This window comes from Sorex araneus, chromosome 2 (assembly GCF_027595985.1).
Source record: "Sorex araneus isolate mSorAra2 chromosome 2, mSorAra2.pri, whole genome shotgun sequence".
NCBI lineage: Eukaryota > Metazoa > Chordata > Mammalia > Eulipotyphla > Soricidae > Sorex > Sorex araneus.
Window position 1 is genome coordinate 122,976,143 of NC_073303.1, and position 20,006 is coordinate 122,996,148.

General features: G+C 41.0%; 1 protein-coding gene across 42 annotated transcripts in view; it reads right to left on the minus strand.

Annotated features, from left to right (window-relative positions):
- The window catches only part of RIMS2 (regulating synaptic membrane exocytosis 2), a 547,885-nt gene that overhangs the window by 381,231 nt on the left and 146,648 nt on the right, over nucleotides 1-20,006 (minus strand). For all 42 annotated transcript variants that reach the window (XM_055125211.1, XM_055125201.1, XM_055125204.1 and 39 more), the window contains one exon: nucleotides 8,312-8,622. In XM_055125211.1, the coding sequence (XP_054981186.1) occupies nucleotides 8,312-8,622 (311 nt within the window). The remainder of the gene's footprint in view (nucleotides 1-8,311; nucleotides 8,623-20,006) is intronic.

Genomic DNA, 20,006 nt, shown 5'->3' on the forward strand with positions numbered 1-20,006 from the left:
CAAAAAGCAAAAAATAAATAAATAAATAAATTCTTTTCCCACCACCCCAAGGCCTGATAATCACACTCTTGCCTTGCCGGCAAGCATTGTGCACCCAGTCCCTCAAAAAGTAATGTCAGTCACTTGTGTCTAAAAGGTTTTAGCAAAGGGGAACACTGCTGGTTCCATACCAGAAGAATAATGACCCCTGCATGTGCTCCATGATCATTAGGGGATTGTGTCAGGAGTTCCAAGTACAGAGTGGAGATCTTAGGAAATTCACTCAACTCACTTTAATGCAAAGCCTTCTTAAATTGCTTCCTATAAGCTGACCTCAGATTCTGGGGGAAAAGACAGCTCAGACAGAGAAGGGAACACCAAGTAGAGGGTGTTTGGAGGACCCACTTAGGTTGGGAGATGTGTGCTGAATGTAGACTATAGATAGAACACAATGGGCACTCAATGCCTTTATTGCAAACCACAGCACCCTAAAGGAGAGAGAAAACAAAAGGGAATGCCCTGCCACAGAATTGGGGTGGGGGGGATGGGAGGTGGTAGGAGGGATACTGGGAACATTGGTGGTGGAGAATGGGCACTGATGGAGTGATGAGTACTCTATCATTGTATGACTGAAACGCAAACACAAAAGTTTGTAAGTATGTAACTGTACCTCATCATGATTCACTATCAAATAAATAAACAAATAAATAATTTTTTAAAAATATTTTAAAAGAAAACCCAAATTAATTTTTCTTATTTAAAAAATTATATAGTAAAATAGTTTTTTTCCTAATTATACAGTAAAATACTTTATTTTCCACTTATATAATTTATTCTCTGGGTTACTGTCACTGTAATGTAATAGTAGTGTGATATAGGAATCTAGTCAATTACGATCACAAGACTGACCATCCAATTAAAAATTTAATTCCAGATGCATCACCCTATTTAAAATTTTAGAATTCCTGGAGTGTGCAGCTACATTTGCAGCTGTGTGACATCTCTTACTCTACTCTACTGACATACCAATAATAACACACCACACTTGATAATCTGATGGGGTGTAAAGTAGAAGACAACTGATTTCTATCAAAAATATATATATATTTGCACACAGGCTCAACCTGTAACAACATGTTAGTAACCTCTTGTAAAAGGGCTTAATGGCTCCAGGGTGAGATACAACAATCTTCACACACTTTCTTCTAAGGAAACTTTTGGATCATATTTAGCAGAGTATTCATAACAAGCAACACAAAATAAATTATTTAGTGGCAGGCTTTGGGGGTGGTGGAAATATTTGAAATAATGGTGGTGCAAAGGTGTAATGGTGATGGAATTAGTGTTGTAATATTGAATGTAATAAATAATTGTGAATAACTTTATAAAAATAAAATAAATTGTAAGACTGTAAAAAAAAAAAAAAGGCTTCCTATAAAACTGCAGGACAAATGCCAAACTATACAAGCATCTAGGGGAACAGATGTGAGCTGGGTGTGTCCTGGACAAACTGGCAAAACAAAATTATAAATTCTATTTATAATTCAATAAAAAGAAGGATATTTGAAGGTGATTTCATTTAATCTAGCTGAAGCTAGGAATAAAAACTCTAATTCTTCACCAAAATATTGAGTCAAACTATTAAAGAATTCTCAGAAAGTTGTTTCCTCTTCAAGACCATGTTCACCTTGAACACATATCTTGCTTGTCACTATGTCCCCCTATTTTTCCATTCTAGCCTGTGTAACCTCTTGCAACCTCTTGAACATGTTCTTCCTCACTTTCTTCACTTCCTTTTCATATCCTTCTAAGTTAGTTTCAATAAAAACTATCTTGCTTCACAAAAAAAGAATTCCCAAAAGGTGTTAAATGTCATGTAAAAGGACATACTTTGTTTTTCAGAATTCATATTATCATTATAAAAATAAAAATTCTCTCAAGAACTCAATCTATGTAAACATGGCATTATGTATTTCTGAGACTACTTATTGATTGATTCCTTAATCAATAAGACACAAAATTCTGCAGAAGAGACATTTGGATCACATGACAGACATTAACATTACCGCTTCATTCATTCATTCCCTGCACTAAGTATTTATATTTGTATAATTCACTACAAGTGGCACCAAATACATAAATAGCCATCTTTGCTACCTTTTAGGTTTTGTCTCATATTCTGAAAAGTTTAATAAGTGCCAGAGAAACCATACAGTGGGTAGGGCACTTGCCTTGCATTCAGCCAACCCCAGTTTGCTACTCACTGCTTCATATGGTCCTCTGAACACTGTAAGAATGACCCCTGAGGCTCAGAGGCAGGTGTAAGCCCAAAGTGCAGCCAGTGCAGCCAGGTGCAGCCAAAACCAACATCCTTAAATGTGTAAGATTTATCTAGGGATAAAGATTGTAAAATCACTTCCTCCCAACTTAAGGTTCTTTTTTGCTCCTAAGGCTCAGCTTTTTACTAACTCTTTTGAGTTAATTCTCAACTATTATTTGATTTTGTTTAAAAAATATGCAACTTTTTTTTATTCCTTTCTTCTTTATATTTTTCCCTTGCCACATAGTCAAGTAATCATCTTCAATAAGATTTAATTATGGAGTTGGAGCAATAATACAGCAGGTAAGGCGTTTTTCTTGTATGCAGCCAACCCAGGTTTAATCACTGGCATCCCATATGGTCCCCCAGCACCGCCAGAAATAATTCCTGAGTGCAGAACCAGGAGCAACCCCTGAGCATTGCCAGGTGTGACCCCCCCCCAAAAAAAAAAAGATTCAATTATGTTTCAAAGGGCTGTCATGACTGTAAGGACTACATACTAGGATATGTAGTCCTTAAATCATAAGTAAGCCATGTTTAGTAAATTCTAAGTACTGTTGGTTTGTTCCAGGTCCACTATCAACATTCTATAAACAGAGACATCTCTGAGTCTACTGAAAAGGGCCACTGGGGAAAAGTGGATCACAAAGAAATATTCATCTCTCTGATCCCTCTTCATATTAAATAATTAAAAAAATTGTAATGAGAAGTAATTTTTAAATAATACAAATGTAAGAGACTAGATCTTAAAAGTTTGTGTAATACGAAAAAAAAATTGTAAAGTGTTGGATATTGACCCTAGGTGTTTTAAGCTTCATCAGTGAATTGCCCCTTTTTTTCCTCCCAGTGAAGCTCACAGTGCTCTTGTGAGCATCCCTAATCCCCTGAGTGTATCTTTCACCTTTCCTTTGTGTTTTACACCTCATTGTCATAGTTCCTAAAGTCTACCTTGGTTACTTACAAGCCAAAACTTTCTGGTAATTCTGGATTTTGTATTTGTAGTGAATTACTTGATTTTCTATTTCCCCTACAGTCTTTTCATATTTTACAACAGAGCAATGTTCTTTCCTTAAACACAGAAAGACATTAAGGCTAATATTTGGAGTTGATTGAAATATATCTGAAATATATCTACTCCTGGGCATCTGTCATAATTACTGGACTCAAGCTCCAATTTCTGTAGTTCCTAACACCCCAAAAGGGAGGTCCTGCCATGGGACTGGGATGGACTCCGAGCAAGTGGCGAAGCTACCCCAGCATCGAAATGGGACAGTCTAGAAAGCAGAAATGCATGGTACTGATGCAAGCTGTCATGACTTAAGAGACAGGACCCCATGGGAAAGGACTAGCTGAACTGTACTGAGGACTCAGTCTGGGATTTATGGAGAGAATTAAGTTTTGGGATCTTTATCTCTTACTGTGTTTATCCAAACAATGGCAAGTAGAATTAATTGTTTGACTAAATTGTTTGATATGTACATATATGTATATGTATTTATAGAGGAAAGAGAGAAGCAATACAGATATCCCTACAAGACAGAGCATCTCCTTGAGTTTATCTCCCCAGGAGAATTACCTCTGCTGGAATGTTTCATCTTAGTAAATCACACGGACATGCAGTCCTACACCTCTGACCCCTTCAGATGTTCTATAAGTATACTAGCAGCTCTGCATTAAATGGGCTATTTCCACCATCAGGCTGTGGCCCCCATCTGTCTCGCTGCTGGGGAGGCCTAGGGAGGATGGGAGGTTGCTCTTGGACACTGAACACAACATGTCATCACAGGACCCGCACATTACTTTGTGAACTTGCAGTAAAGCTCTTTGTTCCATCCTATTTTCAGTTCCAGAGTTCCCAAGAAGAAATCTTGTCATTTTCCTCACTGTTCCCCCACACATGCACTTCTCCTTTCCCTTTGGCTGATTTTAAGATTGTTCCTTAACTATTGATTTTAAGTAAACTGATAATAATGTACCTTGGAATAGTTTTCTTCAGATTCCTTATGTTTGGAGTTTGGAGAACTTCTTTGATTCATGACTTGGCAGATTTCATGAAAACTGGAAAATGGCTGACTGTTACTTTCTCAAATTTCTCTAGTAAACTCCATAGTGATCACTCTTCTCTGAGTACATCAAGTACATGTTTAGAAAGTGGTAGAAACTATCCCAAAGCTCCTGGTTTAAGGCACTACTTATTTTTAAAATTTATTTATTTTTTTAATTAGTGAGTCACCGTGAGCGTACAGTTACAAATTTACCCATTTTCGTGCTTGTGTTTCCCTCATACAATGTTCAAGAACCCATCCCTCCACCAGTGTCCATTCTCCACCATCAATGAACCCAGTATCCCTCCCACCCTCCAATTCCATTCCCCCCCACCCCACCCCACCCCTGTGGCATGGTATTCCATTTTGTTCTCTCTCTCTCCTTTTGGGTGTTATGGTTTGCAATAGGGGTCATCATTAATCATCAGGGAGATGCAGATCAAAACAACTATGAGATACCACCTCACACCACAGAAAATGGCACACATCCAAAAGAACAAGAGCAACCACTGTTGGAGAGGATGTGGGGAGAAAGGGACCCTTCTACGCTGCTGGTGGGAATGCCGACTGGTTCAGTCCCTTTGGAAAACAATATGGACACTTCTCAAAAAATTAGAAATTGAGTTTCCATTTGATCCAGCAACACCACTTCTGGGAATATATCCCGGAGAAGCGAAAAAGTATAGTCGAAATGACATCTGCACTTATATGTTCATCGCAGCACTTCTTACAATAGCAAGAATCTGGAAAAAAACCCAAGTGCCCGAGAATAGATGACTGGTTAAAGAAACTTTGGTACATCTATACAATGGAATACTATGCAGCTGTTAGAAAAGATGAAGTCATGAACTTTGCATATAAGTGGATCAACATGGAAAGTATCATGCTAAGTGAAATGAGTGAGAAAGAGAGGGACAGACATAGAAAGATGGCACTACTCATTTTTTTATTGCTTCACTTTAAATTATTTCTATTTGTCTTCATATATATTGTTCTTTTTTTATTCTTTAGAATTTAATTTCTATTATTTCTGCCAAATGTATTTTTTGTTTCAGATATTATTAATCTCATCTTGAGTTCAATTTAGGATTTATTTCTGTGTCTTAGTATCTCTACTTCTTTTAACTATATGGAATACAATTAAGATAGCTATTTTAATATTCCTACTACTGAGGTAAAGCATCACAACATACTATAGCCAATGATACAAGAATCCTGCAGTTTTCTAGTCTAGCCACCAAGAGCTGACCGGAGCAGCGACCATGTTGGATGGCCCCAAGCCCTCCTGGAGGAGGTGCTTCCCATGCATGCACAATCTTTCCTGTCAAACACACACACAGGGATCCTCTGCAAGGCTGATCTCCTATGTGCTAGCATGTCTGGCCAATCCCAGCTGCACTGATGTCCCCTCATTCTTGGAGCAGGTCTTTTCAGCTGAGGAAGGCCTCTGGGATGCTCCTGCCCACCTCTGTGCCACAGCCTAGAATCTCTCCAGGTATTATGTGCGCTGGGGCAATAATAGGCCTCATTTGATCTTCCCAATGGCCTGGTACTAAATTCTTTGTTGCTCAATGCCCTGTTTCTTTTTTTAAAATACTGTTTCAAATATTTCATGTGGTTTTTTTTTTCAGCTGTTATGCTAGAAGGTTGAAGCCAATCCCTGTATCTATACTGGAATAAATGAACCATATACACATATGTGTGCACACACGTAGGTGTATGTAGGTATAGGAACCACGGCTACACTGGGCAGTGCTTGTTCCATTAGAATTCAGCCCACATACCAAAGGGCCACTAGGTGGATAGCAGTTTCTGGCCAAGCTGTGTTCCTGGAGCCAGCAGGGCAACAACAGTGTTTTGGCAGACATGAGGACAACACACCATGGTGCCCAGGGAACTGAGCATTGCTGAGGGTGGAACTCAGAACCTCACATGCCAGGCAGGTGCTGTACCGCCTAAGCATCCTTTCCAGCCCCCTATATGTATGTGACTTACTGTATTATGATATGATCAAATATCGCAGAGATACTTGGGAGACCATAAGTATTAATAATCTGGCAATATTCATCACACTTAACTTGTCTTAAAACTTCACATGTTAAATCTAGAATAACTGGTTAATATTCAAATTCTTCTCATCAATGTTACTCTTGGTAACATTTTTCACCTTCAGTCAAGATGCACTGGGATAAAACTGAGTCCTATGACATTTTGCCACTATTTCACTCTTACATAATTAAAATTCCATGCAAAATCATAATGATGCCTCTCAATGCCTTCATTAAGTATCATCACTGAAGCAGTGAAATGTAGAAGCATTCAAAAATCTATAAAACCTATAAGATACTCTTTTTTTGAAACTAAATTTCTTAGAATGCCTCATTAACTGTTAAAAGCAGGTAACTGTACTACTTCTTTTCTCTCACTAGTTAATGTTTGTTTTACTAAAGATTTTTTTTAAGTAGAGGAAAGGGAGCAGATTTCACAGGCTGGAGGCAAGCTCTGAATGCAGGGTCCTGGGGTCAATCTTCCAAGGTCTCCTGAGGACCACACCAAGAGTAATGCTAGGTATGGTTCAAAAACTCATAATGGGGAGGGAAGGGAGGAGAGAGGGCTTGGACAGTGGGTTCCAGAGAGTTAATATGCCCAGAAGCAACCTTAAGTCAGTACTAAAGGAGAATTATGAATAAAGCCCCAGGGCTCCTTACCCATTCTATGGGACAATATTGAAGCTATTCTACCCAGTCTCCCAGAAGGACTGGTAAGATCAGGTCACAGTTATCCAAAGAATAATGAATAATGATCCTGAAAATGACCAACATGGTGGGGTTGGGGGTCCTCTTTAAACAAAACAAAACACTCTTCTACTCTCCTATCAGTACCTGGAATTGTTTCCAAGTAACCTACTGATACTCAAATCACATGTGCAAAAGGTAAAATTCAATGTAAGATAATTCTGCAACATAAAAAAGTCTTTGGTTCCTGAGGTTTTACTGAAAAGTGTTGATAATATTACAGACATCGGATAACCATCATTTTACCAAAATCCAGGATTACATTAATTAACTTTTCTGGTTTTCAAAAAACTGGTACAGTCATAATTTTATTACTTGCCCAAAACATAGTAACATGTTGGAATAATGAGTTTAGGCACCATCTAAAGTATACCCCAGATAACTTACCTGTTAACTAAGTGCTCAGAAACCTCATCTTATAAGTAAAGATGGTATTTGTTCTTCTATAAATGACTGTACTTATTCACACAGAAATGTATCTACTACTTCTGAACACTAGAAACTGTAAAGACCAGACATTTTTCTTTAATTTTTCATTTAAAAATGAGGAATATGAGATAGAGAAACTATCTCTCCATAAAAGTTTAATTTTCTCCCTCTTCAAAGATAGGAACTATAAGGCACATAAACTCTATTTATTTATAAAAGGCTAACACACTCCTCACGGAAGTACACAGAACTGAGAGTTACTGAAGCAACAATAACAGAAACAGCCTAGAAGGATATCTGTTTTCATTTGTATTTTACCTGCTTGGAAAAACTCTTCACCCTTCAGCTCCAGGTCAGACCCATGGAGACATCATTGACCATCTTAATCCCCTTCCATATTGTCCCATTAATCCAACCGATCAAAAGGCATTAAAACCATCCTTCTCCATTCCCGGTGCTCTCTTCCCAGTGGTCTTTCCTGGAGCAGTAACCAATTTAAGTGCCCTGGTTTGTTTCACATGTTTATTATAGAAAATCAATCTAATCACCTAAAAACCCTATGGTTTCTCGAGCCTATAATAGCTAAAGTTCTGAACATTACCTGCAGCATATATAAAAAGCATATGGATACCTCCATTACATTTAGACAACGCATTGTTGCCTAAACATTTCATGTATTTTGATTTCTGTTTGGAATGAAGATTAAAAATAATGTTTACCTAAAGATTAAACAAAATGTTTACCTGTCTGAAGCTATGTCACTGGCAATTTGGTGCTTCATTCCTGACCCATTTTTAATAGAATCCTGTCTTGTGAGCCCATGAGATCGACTTTTCTCCACTGCAGGTACAGATAAGTCACCTGAGGGTCCTTGGAACTGGGCCTGTTCGTGAAGCTTTGCTTTCTTCTCCTGAGGCGCCTCCTCATTCCTCAGTCCTCGAAGAACCTTTGGATCTGGTTGCTGTGATGTATTAGATCCACTATTATAAAACCATGCTCCTGATTTAGTGAGGATTTCTTGTTGTTTTCGGCACAAATTACATACCCACATAACCTGCACACGAATACACAGGGAAAAGATATTAGTGGTTCCAAAGTTAAACAAAAAGTGAAACAAAAATTCATATCAATGAAAAACATATCAGTATCCTTTCTGGAATTAGAATACAAATTAGACAAATGCCATTCATTGAGACACATATCTTCTGTTTTAATTTTATCAAAATAATTTCAATAAAATTACAAAGCATGCTGATAGTAGAAATACCAAATTAGAAAGAGAATTTCTCACTGTTTACTTATATTTCCGATTTTGATTTAAATTATTTGGACATGTATAATACAGAAAATAGATTTAGAAAGACTTTGTTTAAATAGCAACATCCAAAAAAAAATTTACAACCTTCAACAACATACAAAATCTAATCTTTAAATTTTTTTTCACATATAAAATATGGAAATAGGGATAAGATTTCTTTCCTGTATTGTTTTAAGAGCTTAAGATTATAAATAATTTATGTTTCATGCCTTTGCACAAAGCATGGTATATTATTAATCCAATAAAACCTGTTTAAGATTTTATTAATTCTCCAGATAAAAAATATGAGCAATATGGTTGCTCATTATCGGCTGAAGGAAACTGCTAAAAACACATCGTATTTATCATTTTAATTATTTTTAGGTACACATTTCACATCACTATGAAAAAGATCTCCAAAATATGTCCATCTTATAAAACTCAAAATCTACATCCATTAAGCAGCAAGTCCCCTTTTACCTCTCCCCAGGCCCTATTTAGCTTTCATTGTGTTTTGTTCTTTTGGGAGCATGTAGGGGATATTCCTGCCTCTGAGCTCAGGACTGAGCCCACCAGAGCTGAGGGACTATTACAGTGCCAGGGATTTAACTTAGGTCAGTACATGCAAAGCGAGTACCTCACCTCCTCCTGGTCCTACACTTGATTTCTTTAATAGAAATGTTTTTCAGACACCAGCAATCTCAGAACACTGTGCCTAACATCTGTGTAACTAGAAAACCTTCAAGCTCTTCTGAAAAATCCTTTCAAGTAATTAGAAACAAAAAAAGTATTTGAAATAAATGATGAGTTTATAATTAAGGTCTTTTCTATTTTGTTTTGCCACATGGTACATCTTACATAGCTCACTGAATCACTAAACATTTGTTCTCATAGTTTAGTCACTTAGATAACATCAGTAAGAACAATTTCTTACAAAATATCATTCATAAGTTTCGCTTAACTGCCAATTAGTCCAGTTTATGTTTTTATATAGCCACTATTATACACCACTGTATATGATAATTTTTATCTCTTTGTTCTCTGAAATTCAAGTGCATTTTTTTCTCCAACTAATTCTGCAGTTTATTGAAGGCAAGATCTGTATCATCTATTTGCATAATAAGACTTTATAAATCATAGAATAATAAGACCTCTGGAGGCTGAAGAAACAGTACAATGGGTAAGGCACTTGCCTTGCATGAAACTGGCCTGGGTTAGATCCCTGGCACTTCATATGGTCCCCTGAGCCCCACCACTAGTGATCCCTGAGTGTACAGCCAGGGGTAAGCTCTAAGCACTGCTGGGTAAAGCCACTTCCCACCCTGTGCGAAAAACAGAATAATAAGATCTTTTAATGCATGTTAACTCAGTCATTTTGATGCCCTTCAAAGTAAAATAATAGGATATTTTATACTCTTGATTTGCATTGATTTATACATTGATATATAAGAGCTTTATATGCATACTAACGCAAACTCATTTGGTGCCCTTCAAAGGAAAATAACAGGAGATTTCATATTCTTGATTTGCATTGATTTATACACTGATATATAGGATTTTTTATTTCAAAAGAGTGATTCAGCAATAACTTTAATATCTGTGCCTTTGGGGGGAGGGGAGTGCCAAGCAGAGCTTGGTGGTGTCCCGAGGCCACTCAAGGAGATATGCAGCCTGGCTATGCAGGCAAGATGTTCCAATGATGCGGTGATGTCCAGTGATGCGGTCTACTGGGACCGAGTGGTGCTGGGGCCCACCAAAACCACCCCCAAGTCAGTGCCTGGGATGTGATGAGATACTGGGGCCAAACAAGCACTCCAAGCCCTTTGTGCTAGCCTCCCAACACCTAACGTGTTTTCCAAAGTAAATAAGAAAGCATTTTTACTATCAAAATAAAAATATCTCGCTCAAATTTTCTAGAAACTAGAGTTCAAACTTCTTTTGGTTGAATACACAAGAAATACAGATATAGCAAACAATCAATATTAAAAAAAAAAAAAGTCAACTAAAATCTACAGCCTTTCTCTGCCACCTTGTGACAAACACAGGTACTGCAGCACCTTCATTCTCGGAGAGTGAAAGGCACACTGCTGGAAGAACAGAATGTGAAAATGAATATAGAGTGAATTTCAGCTTCTCTCTTTTACTTAATTTTTTTGGTGCCACAGACTGAACCATGTGCATGTCACCAGGCCCCTTCCTGATTTTAAACAAATCACAGTTTATGTTCTAGAGTGAATATATGACTATGTCATGAATCCATCTGGAATGAGCCACATTCTTCTGTGCCTAGTGAGGCAAAAAAGGAGTCATGAGCCCATCAGCCTCTTGTCCATTCACTATCCTCCACAGATACCATATGTCAGAGAGTCATTATTTGTCACAGCGCAAGTATATTATTCACCCTCTGCTACAGCAGCTTCTTAAACGTTTTCACACCTTGCAGACAGGCCCCTGTATTGTGTACCAGTCGATGAACCCACAACTATAAATAACCAGAGGTAAAGCATATGCTGAGATGAGATGATGTGAGACCAGCCTTCCTACAGCTGCATGAACTGGCAGTTGAAAACCACGTTCTAGAGGAGAGTTTCTCAAGAAACTCTAGGACAGCAGAATAATTTGAGAATTCACCTGAGGCTGATTTTCAGGCCCTATTCCACACAGATGCAATTATTCTGCAGGGATCCAGAAACTAGTATTGCTGTGTTCTGGGTTTTGTTTTATTTTGTTTTGATTTGTTTGGGGGTTGGGCAGGGTGGGTGAGGTTTGATCCAGTTAGAGAAAAAACTCTGGTGTAAGCAAAGAGTCCCACCTCACTCTGCTGAGTTGGTTATGAGTGTGCTACTCTTATCAGAACATTGAGCAAAGTCCCAAAGAAGCCATGAGCTCAGGTGAACCAGTAATGGTACATGGTACCATTTATCTAGTCCAAATGAGAAGACATGGAAGCACTCTGGGCCCTGTCCTTCCCGCCAATGAACCCCAGTGGCTATGAAAGAAAGAAACATGAGTGTAAGGCCCGCAGAGTGGCGTCTGATCCCAGCTCATACCTACTTGATGTAGGCAGATAGGGAAGGCCCCCTCCAATGCAATGGCAAAAGCCCACCTTGCAGAAAACAGAAAAAAAAAAAACAGGAACTAAGGCCTGATAAGACCCTCACCTATCCACAGCAACAGATTCAGAGAAGCTCCTGCAGAAACAAAAGGCCAGAAAAGGAATTTCAAAGAAGACCATCACCACTCCCAACCCCTCTAGGCAACCTCCTTAGCAATGGACTTTTACCTAGGTAGAAGCCCCACATGGGGCAGGTTGGAGAAATCCTGTAAAGGCCATCTTGAACAAAGGAAGGGCACACATATGCTGCCCAGCCCATGTGTTGTTTGTGCCCATGTGGCCAAGCACATATGGTACCTGAGCACAAGTGTCGCCCACACCTCCCCTCTTGAGATGTGTACTTTCATGCTTTCATGCCTAATGCTGGGATGTGTGTAGGGGTCTCTCCATCCTTGGAGAAGCTCAGGTTCTCTCTTGAACACATTACTCTCCACTCTCTCCCACCTTCTCTTCTTCCTTCCCTTCAAAACCTCCAAATAAAATCTATTTTACTTCACTACTTTTCTACTCCTGAAATTCTTCTCTGCAAGGCAAGATAAGAACCCCGAAGACCCTGGGTAAGGCCTGGAACTGGCATCTCTTTTCCTACAAAGAGCAAATCCTCGCACCAACCTGAGTCGGTGGCTCCCCGAGAAATTGGGTGGTGATCAACTCCTGTGTCTAGAAGACCAAGCAGATTTCAGGTGTGGCCTGACAGCCACCTGGTGGGGCTGGCTGGGCTCTGGCCCATGCCAAGGAGGGACTCATCGCAGACTTTACTAGTCCTAGTCTTCCCAAAGGGACCCAGGTGACAGAGGCAGATGGGGAAAAAATTGACCATCTTTCTCCTCCCTGCTTCACAAGTCACCACTGGGGCCCACTGACATCAAACTGACACCTTTCCCATACTCCCTACACTGCCCACCAGGGGGCCTTTTGACTAGACTGAGGCCCTTTCACACTACTCAAGAATCCAGTTCATCCTTGGGGATCCAGGGATGTGGCTCAGCAGTAAAGTACCTTTTAGGCCTAAGACTATGAGTTCAATTCCCAGCACTGACCACATATTAAGTGTACCCCAGCATGCCATTGGGATCCCCAGTGCTACAATAAAAGTGTATAATCTCTGGGACTTAGTAGTGTGTGACACTACAACCAACTTATGTAACTACTAGTCATGACAACAAGGATTTGAAAGTGGGGAGGGAAAAACTGCACTTAAAAAAATGAGTTTTATCTTTCAATATCAGTCATCAAATATGATCAAAGATCTATCATGAGGAGGGATTTTATTAATTCCACAATGTATTTTTTTCTGGGGTGGGGATTGGGCCATACCCAGAGATCCTCAGGGTTTACTCCTGGCTCTGCACTCAGAATCACTCTTGATGGTGCTTGGAAGATCATATGGGATGCTGTGGATCAAACCCTACTCAGCCATGTGCAAGCCAAGTACTCTACCCGGTGTACTATCTCTCCAGACCAGTTCCACAATGTATATATTACAGTGTCAGATTCAGAGCAAAAATGTTTGACTGGCAAACAGCATGGTTTTTCTTTTTTTCTTTTTTTGGGTCACACCCAGCAATGCACAAGGGTTACTCCTGGCTCATGCACTCAGGAATTACTCCTGGTGGTGCTCAGGGGATGATATGGATGCTGGGAATCGAACGCAGGTCAGCCACGTGCAAGGCAAAAGCCCTACCCTCTGTACTATCACTCCAGCCCCGAGCATGTTTTTTTTCAATCCATACATTCTTTAGGTGCTCACTATGGGTACTACATTGATAGCATTGTGCCCTGGAGAGAAGACTAATCTTTGTTGTCCTGTGCCATGCTTATTCAACTAGTAAGAAACTTCAACAGAGCTCCAGCTGACCTACTAAATTCATCCAGGAGAGAGGAATAGGATGGAGAATAAAAGACTTGTATAAAATATTGTGTATTTAGATTCCCAAAAAATTAGAAATTGAGCTCCCATTTGACCCAGCAATACCACTGCTGGGACTATATCCCAGAGAAGCAAAAAAGTATAGTTGAAGTGACATCTGCACTTATATGTTCATCACAGCACTATTTACAATAGCCAGAATCTGGAAAAAACCCGAGTGCCCTAGAACAGATGACTGGTTGAAGAAACTTTGGTACATCTATATAATGGAATACTGGTGATGAACCTTGCATTTAAGTGGATCAGCATGGAAAGTATCATGCTAAGTGAAATGAGTCAGAAAGAAAGAGACAGACATAGAAAGATTGCACTCATCTGTGGAATATAGAATAACAGAGTAGGAGACTAACACCCAAGAATAGTAGAAATAAGTACCAGGACTCCATGGCTTGGAAGCTGGCCTCACATTTTGGGGAGAGGACAACTCAGATAGAGAAGGGAACACCAAGTAAAATGTGGTTGGAGGCCATGCGGGGGAAGGGTGATGCATGCTGAATCTAGACTAGAGACTGAACACAATGGCCACTCAACACCCCTATTGCAAACCACAACACCTTATTAGAGAGAGAGAACAAAAGGGAATACCCTGCCACAGTGGCAGGGTGGGGTTGGGGGAGATGGGATGGGGGGGTGGGAGGGATGCTGGGTTTATTGGTGGTGGAGAATGGGCACTGGTGAAGGGATGGGTTCTCGAACATTTTATGAGGGAAACATCAGCATGAAAATGTATAAATCTGTAACTGTACCTTCACGGTGATTCACTAATTAAAAATAAATTTAAAAAATTTAAAAATAAAATATTGTGTCTTTAAAAAAAAAAAAAAAAAAAAGAATCCAGTTCATCTTTCCCTTCTTCCTCCTCCCACTCTTGGTCCAGCTGCTTCCAGCTCAGTAGCCCTAATGCACCACAGCAAGGAGCACGCACAGCAACTTGACTTACTGGCTGAGAAGGAAGTGCTGCGAGCACTAAGCACACACCTCCTGTGAGGCGACTCTTCACCCACTGGCCATGAAATGATGGCTGTTAGAGGTGAATTCCCTGTTCCTGGATCAAAATCTAACTCATTTGAGGCCAAAAATAGCAGGACTTTTGTTAACTGCACCCTCTGACCAGTCATTTTAACAGCTAATGTATCATTATGAATGCTGTTAAAAATCTCGGAAAGATACGTCATCTGCCTAGAAGGGAGCAAGCTTAGAAAGCCCGTTCTTTAGCTGTGCTCATACTCACAATTCTCAAGAAACATGTACACTCAGATTATGATGACATATCAAATTCAAAATTATAAAGGATTACCTTTAGTTCTAAATAAGTCAAATTTACCAAAATAATATAGCAACATTAAGAGGAGGAACACTCCCAAATGACCCAAGTGTGTCACTATTAGCATGTTTCAATTCACAAAAATCCTTAGTGGGATTGAAAGAGGAGGGGGAGAAGGGAAGAGAGAGCTACTCGGACCCACCACACATGGCTTCATTAGAGGGGACCTAGGCCCAGAATGACGGGAGACAGAAATGTCTTGAGATTATTCTGTACAGTTGACAGTATTACCTGAATTAATCTGTGCTTTTCTAATGGCCAAATGGCCATGTATCACTAGCACTGTCTTGTATGAAGAGCCATGCATCAGTAAGCCTCAAACAGTTTCAAAGGTATTCTGGACCAGTTTTCAGAGCATCCTCAATTGAGCACATTTCCTCCTGGCTCTGCCCTCAGTGGAGCAATGTGCATTGGAAAATGTCACAAAATTGAGTGTTGTCTTATAGAGAACCAGTGGTTGGCACTTACCAACTCACCACTGAATAAAACATAGCTATTGTGCACCACAAAATGATTAATGCTACCTTCAGTATTAGTAGGCAGACTTGGATGGAGCTGCAATTTACCATAAAAATTAATTTAGACCATAAGACTCCAATTGATCATAGATGTGCAAATAACTTTTAATACAAATTCATTAATCGTGTATTCACTCCTACAGTTTTCGAAAAATATCTAGAATAGGCCTGACACGATGCTAAAAGCTGGCAAATTCAGTCCAGCAGATACAGACTTACTGGGAGCTGGGTGAGAAAATAGGCACCCAAATACCCGCATAAACACTGTCCACATTACCTGCTGAGAATGCCAACACTCACCTACCCCATCCCCCATTAGGCTGCCCTCTCCCTGGATCCAAGCTATGCTGGGATAAGGATGCAGAGCAAATCTGCAGAGGTCTGGAAACCCTGAGAGGCCAGTCACAGCATTACCTGACCGTGTCCCAGCATCAGAGCTACGGGCTCTCGGGCTCACGGAAAGCAGACGTCAGCACCATTTTGGACGATGCAGCTATAGGCTTCCCTGATCCCTTAGAGAGCTGGAGTGTCCAAAGGATCAAGTATCAAGTATGTTCTTGAACAATTAAGAGATTATTGTGAATCACTACCTGGATTACAAATGCCTCATCTAATAACCTGAGACATGATGCAAAACTCTCCTAGATTTCCCCCAGAAAGAAGAACAGAAGCATTTCCAGCTCCAGCTGCATGTGCTGGCCAAGGGGAGAGCTCAGGGCTGACTCTCACCCCCTCTTAGGCGGGGATAGATTTCAACCCGGAACCACCCCAAGTCTCTGCTGTTACAAGCGCTTGTCTGGGGGCTACTGTTATGTCTGAAAAATCATGATTACTTCTCCATTTCTTACCTGATTTTCCTCAACAGCTTAGTAGCCAATTTTCTGAAAACTGCCCACTAAATTTTAGTGTGCTAAACAATAACTTAGCAGATGAATTCTACATTTCTGACACCACGAAGCTTGGGTGCTGGGACTCTGCTTGCCACTAAGGGGAGGGGGGGGGAGGATGGAGGGTGTTGTGCAGACAGAACTGGGCTCCAGACTCACCTGATCTCAATTCAGCCTGGACTGCTGTGCCCTGGGGCTCATCAGGAGGGAGTCACCTGCAAAGCACTCTAGTGTTCATCAGGCCACACTGGAACTAAGTTGAGTTCTAGGGTGCTGGCTCTTTCTTGGTATAACTAGAAAGTTCAGCCTGAGTTGCCTGCTCACCAGGTGAGGAACCAAGACACCCTAAAAGGTGATCTCTTCTCCAAATCCCATTGTTATGGGGGTATTAACAGAGCAAGGAGCTGGAACATATGCCCTGCGTGTGGGAGGCCTGGGTTTGATGCTGAGCAGCATGCAGGAAGTAACTCTTGAGAACTGCTGCATGGGGCCCCAGAACCAAAACACTGAGCAAAGTGCTCGTTGGTGGTTTAGTGGCGAACATTGCTGCTGCCCAGAACATAAAGAAGCAGCTCAGTTTTACGAAGGATCAAATCTGCCCTTCAGTTTCACAAATCCACATTCCCTCTTGCTCCAAATCTGGAAATCAGACAAGGAAACAATCTGTGAGGTGTGCCTCACTTTCTCTGCCATCCCCAGTACAGCCAAAGATGGGAAAGAGACTATTTTCTGACACCCCTGTCCTGTACCAGTAACACTTTCCCAAGTGCCCTTGTGCTTGAAGCCACAGGTCTGCAGCCTTCCAATCTCTCTCATTTCAGCATTCCAGGGGTCAATCATCCCAACCAAAAGGGAGAGAAGCCAGCTCAGAACAAGGCATAGGGCTGGGAGGAATAACTGCTACACCGCTGCCACCTCAACTGGACACTGTCAGCTCTGTTCACCTACTACCAAGCAGGGATCCTGTCACACCCAGCTCCACATTCAGGCATTTCCAGTGGCCAGGAAAGGCTGCTTCCTGGATGCTGGGACCAGGTGGGAAAAGCTGAAAAAGAAAGCATCCAGCCAAGGCAAATCTTCAGGAAAGGGGCAACAGCCTAAATTCCTGTTCTTCAACCTGTGCTCCTAGCAGTCGCCAAACCACCCCTGCCCCCAACACACACACACACACACACACACACACACACACACACACACACACACACACTACACACTATGCTTCAGCTTAAATGTGCAGAGTCAGAGAACATCGGCCTACACCTCCTAAGTTGATGGGCTTCGAGAAACCTTTTGTGGAGCCCAGAGTAATAATACAGCAAGGTATGGTGCTAGCACATGACAGATCCAGGTTCAATCCCCAGCATCCCATATGGTCCCCTGAGCACCACCAGGAGTAATTCCTGAATGCAAAGCCAGGAGTAACCCGTGAGCACTGCTAGATGTGGCCCAAAAACCAAGAGGGAATAAAAACCCTTCTGTTAATACCACATTTTATTTAGAGCAGAGTTAAATGAAGTTGGTAATAGGAGAAATAGTGAAGCCTGCGCAAAATATCAGAAATCAGATCACAGAGCAAAATGGGTCAAAAGACAACATCTGTGTAATCACTTAAAATCACTCTCTGGAGGCTGGGGAGATAGTACGGCAGGGAGAGTACTTGCCTTGCATACAGTCAACCCAAGTTCAATCCTCAGCAACCTGTGTTATCCCCCAGCCCCACCAGGAGTGATCCCTGAGAACAGAGCCAGGAGTAAGCCCTAGGGATGCTTGTCACAGGATCCGGGGTACAATCAAGTGCTCTGCAGGGGGGCAGCCAGCACCAGTGTTAAGCCTTAGAGTTGCCCTTTGTTTTGTTAACAATTGCTCCTTATCACATGGTATCAAAACTGGCTGCAGGCAATGAAATTCAGACTGAGATGGCTATTCCTCTGAGCATTCATTTCCATGACCTCACAATAAATGAGCAATTAAGTCAGAAATTAGGACAATCTGAAAGCTGGGCTGCAATTTCAACAGCTCTGATTCTCTAACAATATGGGTCCATTTCCTTGTTTCAGTCAGCTGAGATGCCAAATATTAATGAAAAGATGGTAAATCATAATGAAAATGAAAAACAACTAAACTGAAAATACAATCATCTATTACATGCCATAAAGTCAATAGTACTAAAAATATAAATAGGCACCTTACCATTTATCAAAATAAAGCACAATTCCAAAAACCAAAGACAAACAACATTCAACTAACACTAAAAGCCTCAGGAAAATTATGGAAGATTGGTAAATTCTACCACTCTGTGTAAACATAAACTTTTAACCTCTGGTCTCTTCTTCCTCTAAACTCTTATTTTTCAGTTCTACATGTTAAGACATTTTATGCCCTTACATACATCTTAATTTTTAGCACTTCCCTGCTAAATAAAATAGGACTTTTATTGAAAGAGTTCTACTCCCACATCTGAAACTTGAGCTTACAAATAAAAGCAGCAATAGATAGAATTAAATGAAAACAAAGCCTAGGAGAGCAGGGCTGTCCCCAGGCAGGGGTGTGGCCTGGGCCCTGGAGCAGACTGAAAGCAGGAAGAGAAAGCTGCCATGACCTACTGCTTCTTTGGAGTCCAGAATTTAGGCAAGCGGGAGGCACATAACCAGTCACTGCTTTGAGTTCAGGCTATGAATTTAAAGATCATAAGTTTTAAATCTCACTAATACATTAACTGTCAATATCACTGAAGACCAAGGTGGAGGCAGGATGTCTGCTGACCACTAAGAAAAAACAAGACCAGGTTCTGGGGGAAGAGGGAGGTACAGGTAGACAGAGATAGACCAACAGACAGAGCAGGGGAGGGAGAAAGGGAGGAGTAAAACTTTGTGGGGCGGGGGGGGAGTGTTGGGAGGTGTTGGTTCACACCTAGCTGTGCTCAGGGTTTACTCCTGGCTCTGTGCTCAAGGATCATTTCTGGTGTGCTTAGGGTTCCACTGTGGGGTTGGCTGTATGCAGTGCAAGCACCCTCCCTGCTGGACTATCTCTCTGGTACCAGCACTTTTTTCTTTAAAGGACTGAAAGGGAGATGGCTCCAAGGGTTGGAATACACGCCTGGCATGCAGAGGCCCCAGAATTCCATCCCAGGCACTGTATGGCCCCAGAGCACTGCTGCACGTGGCCCTAATGATCCCCAGTGGTCCCCAGCTCTGCCAGACTCCAGCACTGAACATCTGGCCCACACAGCTAGGCTAAATATCATCACGAGTAGACCCCGGAGCTCCTTGAGCACTGCTCGCCCCCTATACCAAAACTCTCGCACAAATAACAGTTGGGTCTTCCATTGACCCTTACCAAACACTGAGAGAACTGATAAGCCAAATGT